General features: G+C 48.5%; 1 protein-coding gene across 1 annotated transcript; it reads right to left on the reverse strand.

Moving 5' to 3' along the window:
* Positions 1-6756: 6756 nt before the first annotated feature.
* LOC103726562 (xyloside xylosyltransferase 1) lies at positions 6757-9299 on the reverse strand (the record flags this gene model as incomplete). Its single annotated transcript, XM_008824180.2, is given in 1 exon segment — positions 6757-9299. A coding segment is annotated over 1 exon segment (397 nt), but the record flags the coding sequence as incomplete, so codon positions are not given.
* Between the last annotated feature and the right edge of the window lie 4341 nt (positions 9300-13640).

The raw sequence follows: 13640 nt of genomic DNA on the forward strand, positions 1-13640 counted from the left end.
AGTGGGGGGCAGCCTTGACGGGCTTCTTTATGCTCATGGACATTTTTGTTTTCATGAAAAAGACCTTACAGCATGTCCTGGCTTGGCCAGTGCTGTCATGGTCAGGGCAGGACAGTTCCTTGGTGCTACGGTAGTTAGTTGTCTTCCTTTTTAACATCAGCTACAATTTTTAAAAATAATTTGCTTTCTAAAGCTCCTTTTAGGAACCCCTCCCTTCTCAGGGCGCTTTACCCAAGCACCACCATGTGCTTGGATCTGGGAACTGGCAGGCACAAAGCGGACCACCAGGGTGACCCTGATAGCGAGTCTCCACAGGGGCATCTCCTGCTGGCTTTGCCAGCTTCAGCACACACTGGGCAGTGCCGCTCCCCAGCCACCCTCTCTTGCTGGTTCTCGTTTGTCTTTTCCATGTTCCATGTGGTCTTCTGCAGTGCTTTTTATGGGAAATTGAGGTCACCGTGTAGAAAGGAGGGAGGGGACCGTGCTCTCAGGGTAGAAAGCATTTTCCAAGGGCTCATTCCCTTTCCAGAAATGGGCCAGGCCTCTGGGACCTGAACATACTCTGGAGCAGGGAGTGTTTCCCAAGGGAGCTGGTGTAGAGAAGAGAGCAGGAGACAGGCCTGGAGCTCAGAATTTTGGGGTTTTAGGAACAAGTGGACCAGGCCAGACAAGCTCACACCTACTGCTAGAACTCATCTCCTTTCTCCTCACAGGTCCTCTATGCCTCTGCTCCCCTGTGCACATCTCCCCTCTACCTGCACTTCAGGATCATTCTGAAGGAATAACAAGACATTAAGGCCATCTTCCAGTCAGATCCTGGGAATCTCAGGAACAAAACAATCACCTCAGGGCCTGCTGATTCCAGAAAAGCATTACCCTCAATAAGAGGACAAAAATGAATGGACATATTCAGTAATAGGCCAGGGAAGCTTTCCTGCTATGAGCGGTGGTTTCTGGGCCTCCACTTATGGCCCCCAAATCTGCCCAGCTGTCCAGAGTTCTTCTATCTCTTCCTCTTCTGCTCCTTGCTGGGACCCCATGAGGCAGGTGACTCTGGACCTGCCCCCACTCCTTGCTCTGTTCCCCAAATCCACTGTTGCCATTTTTCTCTTGAGAGAGCACGGTATTGTTTCCACTTATTCATATGGTCAAACAATAGAGATTGAAGGAGTGCCCACAGTATGCTGGGCAGAGTGTTCCTACCGTACCATTCCTGCCCTGCACTAGGGCAAGTGCAATGGTTGAGAGGCAGAGAGAGTTCAGAGTTTTCTCTGCAACACTAAATGTCAGCTGTGTCTACCAACAAGGAGAACATTAAAGAGCAAAGTTGATGTGTTTGTGTTCCTGAAGAAGAGTCAGGGTTCCACGGATCACCCCTGCCAGCATCCCTTTTCCACATTTCTCTTCTGCAGTCCTCCCTGTGGCCTCTCCAGTGTCTACACCTGCTTTAAGACTCTGGTTTCAAGAGGCCCCATCTTTTTCCTTACTATCCCATCCAGGCCTCACGACTCCTGTGGGCCATGCACAGGGTCATAGGATGCTACTAGTCAGAGGCCCTAGGAGCCCGTGTCTCTGGCCTCTTTTATGACCCTCAGGACATGTTCACCATTACCCAGCATGGTTACTTTTTCTTATAAAGCCCTTAATCCCTATGCAAGAAGGTACAGGTCAGAGACAAGGAGAACCCAATGCCAGCTGGGGTTCAGATAAGCCTTTCTCCCCCTCTAGCTGGAGCTCTACAGAAGAGCAGGATGAAGGAGAAAGAAAGGGTCAGGTGAAGAGGGAAAGAAAAGCCATGCAAGGCTCTCAGCACACAAGGCATCTGGGCACAATCTAGGAGAGGGCACAGACCATTTGTTAACAGACCATGAACTGCAAAGACAGAATTGAAGCTAGATGTCCCCATGAGGGACAACCCATGTATAGAGGTGGTTGCGGAGGAAAAAGAGTGGTGGGGGCGTGACACACAGTGCTTTGGGTGCCAGGGGGCAGTGGGATCTCTATTTGGGACAATTTGAAGCATATGTGATGTCAGGGGACATATGGGGTGACATGGGAGGGGTGCTGGAGCCCCAGAAGGGAGGCTGGTCAGGGAAGAAAGGTGAAAAGGGTGAGCCACAGAGGCTCAGTAACAGGGCAGACCCACAAGCTGTCACAGCTTCCTAGATTAGAGATAAGAATAATTTTCTTAAAAGGTTAGAAAGGATGAGATAGATCCAAGTTTGTCTGCCAGTGGCCATGAGCAGGCTCTTCTATTTTCCTAAGCCTATGTTCAGTTAGCCTTGGGAGATTAGGGACACTCTGCCACTGTCTGTTGCCTGAACAGAAGAGGATTAACTGTCTGCCTACAGCACAGGCATTCTAGACACCTAGCAGGAACTCAGTCTTCAGCTTTGTGCCTTGAGCACAGCCATTCCAGCCTGGACTGGCTGGGATTAGCCACACGCTTAGGAAGACTTCAGCATGACAGTAACCCACATGTGTCTATGCACAGACACTTGTAAACAAGCAGAGACATGTAGAGAAAGTGGGGCTCCTGCTGGAGAAGGTGGGCAGGAGGCTGCCACTAAGAAGGCAGATGGTATCACTGGGTCAAAAATGGAAGTACTGGGGCTGGAGAGATGGCTCAGCAGTTAAGAGCACCAGCTGCTCTTTCAGAGGACTGGAGTTTGGTTCCTGACATCCACATTTGGTGACTCACAATAGCCTGTAACTGCAGGGGATCCTCTGCTACCCTTCCCACATGTACATAAATAAATAATAAAATAAATCTTTACAAATAGAAGTATCCGTCTATCTCATAATCCAGCAATGTGATTCCTGGATCTACAACACAAAGAACTGCTCACCAGGCCCAGAAGGAACAAGGATGCTGACATTGGTGACTGGGTGGGTACGTGAGTGAGAACTACATGGGAAGCCATCTAGGTGAGCAATGTACGGAGTAAGAGGTGTGTGGAGGGATGGTAGTGCTCAGTAGTCCCGAGTAACTCTGGCGGTGGGGGTGGGGGTGCCTAAAGGCAGTGTTGTGTAATTACCTCTGAATTAAAAATTCCCTCCACATTGAAGCATTGCCTCCTGGAGGGAGGAGGGAGGCTCAGGAGACTTGGGAAGTAAACACACCTTACAAAATTCTGGAGAGATGAAATGTGCAAGATTCATGGGGGCCTCTCCAGGGTGTAGAGGCAGCAAGCAATTGCCTGGGCGAAGAAGAGAGGAGAGGGGAGGGGAGAAGAGGAGAGGGAGGTAGAGCTGCCTGCAGGACACTCTCCCCACCAGCAGAGATACCCAGAGAGATTGAGCAGCTGAGGTGCCTGGAGGAGACTTTGAACCGTCTGCCAGTCCTGCAGAGGGCGCCAGGGTTACAGCTTCTGTGAGCTCTCACCCATGCTGGAGAGGACTTTTTGGTGATGCAGTGTCTCTGTATTACTGGGTTACTGTAAGTAACCCAGTAAACTCATTGGTTCACCACGTTAGACTTTGGTCTGTGGTTCCCTGTCTGAAGGGTGTGAGTATATGTTTGTGTCGCATCTCCCCAGGTAAAGTCTCACAGGACAGGCAGTCCTGAATGAGGAAAGAGGGAGTGTGACACAGAGTTACCTACCTCAGTTAAGGCGCTCAGACACCCAACAGGAGTGCCACATTGTGGGGACACAAAGAGACACACAGGAAGCTCACTGGAGTAACTAACTGCTGGAGACTGGGAGTACGGTTTGTTGATAAAGTTCAAAGAGAAGGCTCTCTACAGGAGGGAGTGGAGATAGGAATTGAGGAGGGTCTTCAATTTGCTTCTCCTGGGACCTGGAGAGGCTCCCCATAATCATGGTCTCACATAGGCTGCTGCCCTGTCAGCAGCCCAGACCTGTGGGGCCCAGGGAAGGGCTAGAACAAACCTGTACTTCAGAAGGGAGGCTGAAAGAGCGGCTGGCCTTGGAGGCATGCAACACTCTCTCCTTGGGCTCTGAGGGTGGCTGTATGGTGGTACCCTTCCCTTCAGGTTGGAGTTAGAGCATAGATGCTCTGGGAACAGCCCACCTCACCACAGCAGCCTTCTCTGTACTCTGCAAGGTCTTTCTGTCCTGGCCCACCTTCTCAGCATCAGCTGGCCAGTCTGCTTAGTGTGTCCTTAGCGCAGCAACACCTGGTCTCCTGAGCTGGAGCTGGAGTCTCGTTCTTCCCCAGGTGTGACCAGGGAGTCTGTCTAAAAAGCAGCTCTGCCTGGGAGGCCCATTAAAAGCTGGGCACAGAAGTCCAAAATTAAGATGAACTCTTAGGGGACCCAACTGTCAATGGACCACAAGCAGAGGGGCTGAAGCTCTCAGAAGACAGGTCTTTCCTGATTGCAAATAGCCATCCACAGTTTGTCTGCATCCCACTTTTCCCATCCACAATAGGGACAGGGGAGTACATCGCCATCAGTTGTTGCGGTTGTCAGCATGGACTTCAGTGTGGACTTGAATCCCAAGCTGGTAAACTGTGAGTGGGTCTGGAGGTCTGAATTAGATGCAGACTTCCTGCTACAACACGTGTGAATCCCAATAGATGTGTTAAACACTGCTGCATCACACATGACTCATGGTACGGATGTCACTCAGACACCCTTTGTTTTCAGAGGACGAAATTGAGTCCTGGGGTAGATGGTTTTCCAAACATTGCCAAATAAGTTATCTGTGAATCGAGGCAGCCCTTGGCCTCCTCACCGTCTGCAGAGTGGTGTGGCTACCTAAAAGGCAGATCACCTACAAGCGTCTGGCCACCTGCAATGCATATAATGTACAATTAGTTCATTGAGTGAACTGTAATTTATGATTTTTAAAAGTACTTAAGTAATAATTAGCAGACTTCCCTTGTATCTATGTGCTATTTCATAGCTGATCAAGTCCTAACACATCTTTCTACCATAACCATCCTTTGTGGGTCCTCTTATTATTTGGGTTAGAAATGGAGTAAGGGGTGACCTCTGTCCAAGATGGCTCAGGGAGTGAGGCCAGCTATAGATTCAGGCAGGCAGATCTCTGATCAGGTGAAGGTTTCCCACTGTACCACCGTGCCTGCTTCTAGATCCGTGGTCAGCCTTTCCAATTATCAGTCAGTTAGTGTTAAAGTGAGAGGTAGTCTGGCCCTTAGAGCAGGTGCTGCACTCAGCCCTGGTGTGCTCCAGGTTGGGTCCACTGAACCAACTTGTTCTTCTGTGGCTTGATGATGCTATTGTGGGGGATGCTGTAGTCTGTTTGGCTTGACACACATACAAGAATGAATGTCATCAGTAAGCCCGCAAGCTTTCCAAAGGCAATTAGCACATGTGGAGTGGACTTTGTGTGCACAGAAAAGATGGTATTGTGTGAGAAATGGAAGCAGGGCTAGGGCTACTATTATTAGTTTACTTTTTTTAGAGAAGGGAGGCATCTACAGGAAAGGTGAGGACCGATCACCTACTTAGCCTAGACTGTCTTCCTATAGCTGACATCAATCATGGCCAACCATGAGTGGTAAAATGGTTAGATTAATACTCAGCAGTAACTGAAGAGGAGAGTGGTTAAAAATGTATAGTGGGCTGGTAAGATGGGTGTGTGTGAAGGTGCTTGCAGCACCTGAGTTGGATCTTTGGAACCCACATGGCAGAAGTGACTCCTACAAGTTGTCCTATCACTGCCAGATGCACACTGGCATGTACACCTCACTCGTGTGCATACACATATATTAAGTAAATGTAGATAATTTTTAAAGTATAGTATTTAATATGCAATTTATCATAAAATTAAGTCATTGTGAAAATGGAAATTAGATGAAGTTAAAAAGGTTTAATACCCGGAAATGCTCTGCTCAGACCTCCATTCCACTTACACATGTACCTGACAATGGCAGCTTGGTGAAACAAAGCACAGCATAGGTATGGAAGTCTGCACAACACTGACCACAGCAGGACAATTGGATCTGTCAAAAGCTGTTCGTGGCATGCAAGGAACCCACAATGGCTTTATCAGTCTGGCTAGGTTTGCTGTCGTCTGTGATTCTGCTGTTCATGAGAAGGGATTAAGCCAAGGACACTGGTGAAAGAAGAGGGGGAACTCCTGAGAGCGATCTCAAAAATAAAAGGTGGCTGTGAGATGGCGCAGCGGGTAAAGATGCCTGCTACACAAGCCGGATGGCCTGGATTTGACCTGAGCCCAAAACCTATGTAAAGGTGGGAGGGGAGAACGGACTCCACAAAGTTGTCTGCTGTGCCCACACTCAAAACACACAGTCAACAATAAATACAACATATATTTTTAAGTAAATAGAGGGGCTGGAGAGGTGGCTCAGTGGTTAAGAGCACTGGCTGCTCTTGCAGAGGACCTGGGTTCAATTTCCATCACCCACATGATGGCTAACAACCATCCCTAACTCCAGTTCTAGGGGAATCCAATGCTGTCTTCTGACTTCAGAGGGCATTGCATGACACAGGTGCACTTACACACATGCAGGCAATACACTCATACACATAAAATAAAATATTTTTTTAAAAAGTTAAAAGTAAATGGAGGCTGAGAGATGGTTTAGCAGTTAAGAGCACTGGCTGCTCTTGCATAGGACCCAGGTTCGGTTTCCAGCACCCACATGGTGGCTAACAACTGTCTGTAACTCTAGTTCTATGGAATCTGAGCCCTTGTCTGGCCTCCATGGGCATTGCATGCACACACTTGTAGGCATTTAGACAAAACACTCATACACATTAAAATTAAAATAAAAAAGTTTTAAAGTAAATGGGAGATGCTGTTGGGCCTTGGCCTACGATGAGTAATCAGTTTATTGTTTTCCTTGCAATAATAAAAGACACTTGTAGCTTCAGAAGCACTTCAGTTATTGCAGAAAAGTTCCCCAGCCTTTAATCCACTTTTTTCCCACTGAAATAATTGCTTAGTAATATGGTGTTGGAAAAATGGTTTTTGAGGAGTTGAACTAACAAAACAGAGAACAGGTTTACTCTTGCTTCTTCCCCATTTCATACATACATACATACATACATACATACATGTTTCATGTATGTATTTATCTGTACACAAATACATATAGATAACACATGTAAATGACATACACAAAATTTTATATTTTGCAGCTTTTTACTCAATAGCATAAGCATTTTCTGACATTAAAGATTCCTTAAAATTATTTTAAATAAAGTATTCCATTATACAGATGGAGTATGCATTATTTATCTACTTCCCTACTCAGCATTTTGTTTCCAAAATTTTGGTACAATAAAAAAGCTGCCATAAACAGTGCAGTAACATGACTGTGTCCAGATTGCTTCTGTTTTCATACAATTGGTTTTAGAATTGGAATAAGCTGGCTGAGGTTTTCATGAATATTATCAATAGTGTATATAAATCCTCAAGATGATGCCTGCCACATGGCAGGCATCCAATAACCAGAAGCTATAAATAGGAAATCAAGTAGCTGAGAGAACAGATGGATTCAGCCCCAGCAGAAGGCAGGATGGAGTCTGTGCCACCTTGCCAGGAGTGAATGCAACTGGGAGGTCTGGGTTAAGGACAAGACAGGGTGAGGGTCCCTGTATACAGCAGCAGATGGCCCTACCAAAGCCTAGAATGACTCTTTGTCTTGGAACCAAGCACAACTATACCAGCTCCCTGGCACCCCCAGACAGGCCCTCAGATCGGCCCTTTGAGTCCTGCTGTGAGCGTGCTTTGCTTAATCATGGTGGGGGTTGCTCTGGATGATACTGATTGATTGCACTCTTCATTCAGAGCCTAATGCCACTGAAAAGTGTGACCAGAGAACAAACAAAATGAATCGAAGAAGTTCTCCAAGATTATTTATTAGCTATTAGCTAAGGTGAAAAGAAATTTAAAAAGTAAATGAAACTGAAACATAATACAAGGAAATCTCACAGTTCTCTCCTGAGAACGTGAGCTGGACTGTATGGCCTGGCCCAGTAGTGGCTTCCTGTGGGCAGCTGACTTAAACAGAGCCCATGAAAAGCAGAAATTAAGAAATGACACTAACCTCTGCGAAGATGTAGGGTCTGGCATGGTGCAACTGGAAAACACACAGAGACTAGAACCAGACAAGAGGACCACTCGCTTTGCAAGCCCACACAGTTGCATGAGTGAATGGTGAGGCGGCTGGAATAAGTTCTCCCAGGCTGGCAATCCTACTGTACGCCTGGGCATGGCCAGTCTCTGTTCTTTGATGGTGGATTTGAGTCCTTAGCAGTCAGGTGACCTGGAGCAGGTGGACAGCTAAGGGGAGATGGGATTCTGGAGATGGGGTTCTGGGATATAATGGAGAGATAAGAGGTGTGACTGCTACAATAAGAAGACTATTAAGTGCTTCCCAGCCGGCCCAAGAGGCCTTCTCTACGGGGGCACTGTTTCTGAAGCCTGCACTAAGCAACATGAACATCCCGAGAGGAGATCACAGCCTCCTGGGTGAGGATGTGGAAGGCTGGTATTCCTTTGGATGCTTAAGCTCTGGGCTGCTTGTTAAAACCCTGCCTCACTCATGCAGAGCTCAGTGGGAGCTACGGTGGTACTGCTGTTCTTTCTCACAAAATGGAAGGCTGTCAATCTAAATGAACTTTATATTTGGTCTAGGAAAGGCCAGTTCTTTAAAAGGATTTTTATTCCATGAGCTCAAGGGTGCGATTTTCCTTCCTTATCTTCAACCTTTGAGTACCAGAAAATGCCTATATGTTTGTCCTTCATGATGCCTTGGGCCCTGAAGGAAAACAGCCTGAGCACTAGCAGTCCACAGGCCAGGCTTCCTTGGAGTGCTGTAGGACAGGGACTTGCCAGCTGGGAGATCTTCAGCACCTGGATTCCAAAAGACAACCCCCTGCAGAGACACTCTTCCTTCTCCAGGCCTAGGGGCTCCATAGGCATAGCAGGTGAGCTAGTGCCTAGTCCTCTGGGATGGGAGTGTTGCAGTTCCCATGGTAGATCTTGATGTGGCCCTCGCAGTGGAAGTAGGCCTGGAAGACATCGCTGTAGCCATGGTCCCTCCACCAGGTACAGAGCTGCCGGTTCCAGGTGCAGTCCAGCACATGGAAGAGCTCAGGGTGCTCCATGCCAATCATGGTGAAGAAGTCCTGGTCCCCAAGGTGACCACGGAACCGGTACTTGTCTGCAAGCTGCTGCACCTGTGCAGGCTCCAGTAGATGGCTGTAAAGCGGAGACTGGCGCATGGCTTCCAGGTTCAGCAGCATCACCCCACTGTTAAAGCCAGGAAGCCCCTCAGGCGGAGGATCTCCAACCCTGGTCTTGGGGTTCTCATGCCGGAACTGCCAGAATGTGTGCCTATGAAGGGATAGAAAACTATGTTAGCCAAGTTTGGTATGATTAAGCCTGCTAGCTCTGCTTCCTGGGTCTTCACTACTACCCATTTACCTCCACTTCACAGTGACAAAAGCAGAGATATTCTGAGGTTCAGAATCTACATCACATCACCAGCAAGTGGCAGCACAAGAGCCTGAATCCAGGTCCCCAGACTCTAAACCCCATGTTCCTGTAATACCCTGTGCCACCTCAGGATGACAATGTTGATGGATCCTCAATGTTATGGTCACTGTGCTAAGCCTGTAGATATAAGAGGTACTGGGGGTGTTCTAGTCTGCTTCTCTGTTGCTGTGACAAAACACTCAGCCGAAACCAAACTGGGGAGGAAAGGGTTTATTTGGCTTACAGCACAGTGCATCGTCAAGGGAAGCCAAGGCAGGAACTCAGGACAGGAACCTGGAGCATAGACCATGGAGGAGTGCTGCTTCCTGGCTTGCTCCTAGGGCTTATGCTCAGCCTGCTTTCTTATACACTACCTACTCAGGGGTGGTACGGCGCACAATGGGCTGGGCCCTCCCACATCACTCAGTAATCAAGAAAATGCCCCACAGACATGGCCACAGGCCAATCCAATGGAGACAGTTCCCCAATTGAGGTTCCCTCTAACCAGGATTGTCAAGTTGATAAAGTGATCCAGCACATGGAGGGTACCATACTGGACAGGGGTATTCACTCCTCTTAGCAACCCTGAGTCTTGTGCTCTGTGAATTGACCCACCCCTATGCAGTTAAGAAAACAGAGCTGGTAAGAAGCAGGGACTAAATAAACTTTGGCCTTGGGCTTGAAGTCCACATTCTCCAGATGCCAACAACGTGGGTAGCACCCTGTCTTAAAGAGACGACACAAAGGGGAAAAGATCTTTAGTGGTGTCCGTAAGTCTAGCATTTCTGGGAGGGTGGACAGGGGCTGAGGACTGGGCACATGCCCATGAGCCATGGTGAAAGCCGGTGTATGGATCCAAGTGGGATTGTGGCTGTGGAGGAGGTGATGGTGCTCAATTTTTGGTCTCTCCAGCAAGTTCGGAATAACCCAATTAGGCTCATAAGGTGTGACAGCTGGAGGGGACCATTCTAGGAGCCCCCATCTGAATACTGCAATTTGGAGGTGGGAGAAAACATCTGGAAATCTCCCTGTGACTGAGATGGTTAGAGCACCAGTGAGTCTGTTCTCTAGCCTATAATATAGCAGCAATATCTTGTGTGCTACGGGGACATGGGGGCATAAAGTACCTGACCCCATAGACAAGGTCCAGTTGCAGTACCTGCAACATGAGAGAAAGGGGAGCCTGGGTCCTCAGGGTGGGGAACACATCATGGCCACACCAGCCTAGAAATGCCTCCCTGCAGCTGACACTCACAGGATAGGATGTGGGTAAAGCACAAGGCATGGTTGGAAAGCAAAGTGGAGCCCAGCCCGGAGACCTGGAGCAGCTCCATTCTCTGGTTCCAACACAACTCCCATTAGGGGTATGGACAAGCCTTCTTTGTGGTCTCACATGTCAGAAAGGCTCCTGACAGTTTGATCTTGGATAGGGAAAAGCATGCCCTTGGGACACTAACCAGTGGAGCACACAGGCTCATTGATTGAGTCTGTCCAGGACAGGGATGTGAGAGGAATGGGGCTCTGGTGCATCCCTGATGATAACAAACTTGGCAAAAATAAGCTTTGAAAGCCATGGTCCTCCTGGTCATAGAGTCTGCTGTGATGCAATCACCAGAGTGTCAACATTTCATCTTACTTGTGTGATTCAGATGTTCCTCTGACCCTGTGATGACATGCCATGGGCCCGCCTCCTTTTCATGCTCTACAAAGAAGCCACTCCCCTTTCCTCTTCCAGCCAATCAGTTGACCATAGCTGCTTTCAGAGGAGGGGCTAAGGGTATAAAAGCTGGGAAAAACCACTGAGGCTGGTCTTTTGCCATTTTGTGAGGTTGTCTAGAACCATAGGATTTATGTCTGGGTGTGGACTTTCGAACACAGCCATGAATAGGGGAGGGGTGGCTGCTTCTCTGTAAGTAAACCCGCACCCCAAGCTCAGTTAGCAAGTCCAATAAACTCATTACGATTCTTCAAACCGGAGTTTGGAGAATTTTTCCTCAGGTTGTCCCAATGACTGTAGGAGGAGGGGATTGGATGTGCACCTCCCAGCAGTGAATTTGACTTACAACCTGGCTGCCAAGCATTTAATTTCAGGGCCATGTTCCAAGCGAGCTGTGATTCTACCAGACAGACCTGGATCAACACAGTGTAACTTAGGTAGAGGAGGGACTTTCCAGGGGACAGATGCCACACCATCCAGGCACTAGATTCTCTTCCAATGGTGGGGACAGGGCATTTAGGAGGGAGGAAGAGAGAGCTAGGGAGGCCAGCCCATCCCTGCTCCATCTAGCCTACTGTCTCCTTTCTTTCCTTGCAAAGGACCCAGAAGAGAACAGGGCCTGGCTGGATGGAGAAGGTCCCCAGGCAGCTCTATTACAATGCAGGGTACTCAGCCAACAGAGCCTTGGGAAGGATGAAGTGACCAAAAAAGGGCTATGGAAAGGGTGTGAGTGAGACCGCACAGCCTTCCGTGTTGGTGGCACCAAGGAGCAGGTCAAGGTAAGGGCACTGCCTCGCCTGCACCTCAGTGAACACTCTACCCACCATGAACAGGGGATTGAGGCTCATTGAAAGGGTTTTACCCCTCAGCAACGGGGGGGGGGGCACAACTGGGGACACCCTTGCCTGGAAGCTCCCCAGATCTTTCCTCTCTGCAGCAAGAGTGGCCAAAGGGTGGCCTGGCTCCAAGCTTGCTGGGCTTGAGAGAGGAAAACAGAATACCTCCAGGTGGAGATTGTAACCAGGTGGGTCACTGGGAACACAATGCCCAGCGCTGCCACTCAGGCAGCACATAGAGGCATTTTGTAACAAACACCCCAAAAGAGCCTGGTGCAGGGGTCAGGACATTTTGATGTGTCAAGAATAAAGAGGGGCAGGAAATTGGAAATGCAAGTTTCCCAGTATGTCTGTTGAAGCAGAAACAGCCTACAAAGGAACTGATGATGGTTCTCCAAACTCAAAAACGACCTGCATGTCCTTGCTCAAAGTGTTCTTACTGGCCCTCAGAAACAGAAGGTCACTTGGGTGTGTGGCTGGTTTCTTTGGCATCCATGGAAGCTGGTTCTTGCTGAGCTGCACAGGTTTGGGAGAGAGAACTGCACAGGGATGTGGGAAGGTGAACACTGGCACAGGAGCTGGTGGCGGCAGCACTCCTCACATGCCACAGGGCTGGGTGGATTGCACAGCCCTCTCACGTTCTCCCCAGGACACTGAGATCTTCCCTGTGTGGGAAGGGCTTCTGAGATCTAAGGACCCTTTATCTCTGTCTGCTTTGGATTACACGGGCTCATGTTCCAAGGAGCAGCTCTGGGATCCAATCCTATTTTTGAAACTGGCTGACATACCCAAGGTCAAGGACACTGGAGACCAGGCCATCAGAGTACATAGCTACTGCTGGCATGTCACTGGCTCAGGGGGCAGACCTAAAAACCTTTCTGAGGCAGGTCAGTGTACATCCTGGAACTTGCCCTTTCCTTCCAGGGGTCTGGGGATAGCTATATATGTCCATAAGTCTTGCAAGTGCTATGGCTGTGGGAAAATCTCTGTATGATTGTGGTTATCTGGTTCTGAGTCCTGGATCTTCCAGATGTTTCTTGGATGAACGGTCCATGTTCATACCCATCTACTCTGCTCTAACTGTATTTGGGCCTATGTGGTCTTGTTCCACTCTCCATGGTCAGCTGGGTGCCACCAGCAGGGGTAAGATCTCTTCTCTTTGGAAACAATTTCAGCTGGGAAACAAGCCCTGTGCAGATGGTCCACTGTAAATAATGAATCCTTCCAGAAGTCAATGAGCCCTGTTGAAAAAATACAAATGAAGCCCCTTCAAGTCCTTGCTTCTGGATGGTGTATCTCCTAAATTTTTATGTGTAGTTCATCTTAATAAGCAAAACAAAAATGTCAGTAAAACTGTGAAGTAGTCTTTTGTTGGAGACCTCTGTTATGCAAAGTAGAAGTCCCATCACGACCGGACAGCTCATGCAGCTTGGGATCATGTGCTGAGGGCTCCTTTCATAGCAGGGTGTCTTCCTGGCATCTTTCCTGTCTCTCCTTTTGAAGTGTCCGCCACAAATGCCATAACATAAACATGGCCTTTGGCTCTGAAAGATACCATGCCTTCCTGTGATTTTTCCAGGCAGTCAACAGTCTAGCAGTGTGGCAGAAATCCACTTCCATATGTAAATAGAATGCCTCACAAAGCAT

Source organism: Nannospalax galili, unplaced genomic scaffold (genome assembly GCF_000622305.1).
Source record: "Nannospalax galili isolate Female #2095 unplaced genomic scaffold, S.galili_v1.0 scaffold2049, whole genome shotgun sequence".
Taxonomy (NCBI): domain Eukaryota; kingdom Metazoa; phylum Chordata; class Mammalia; order Rodentia; family Spalacidae; genus Nannospalax; species Nannospalax galili.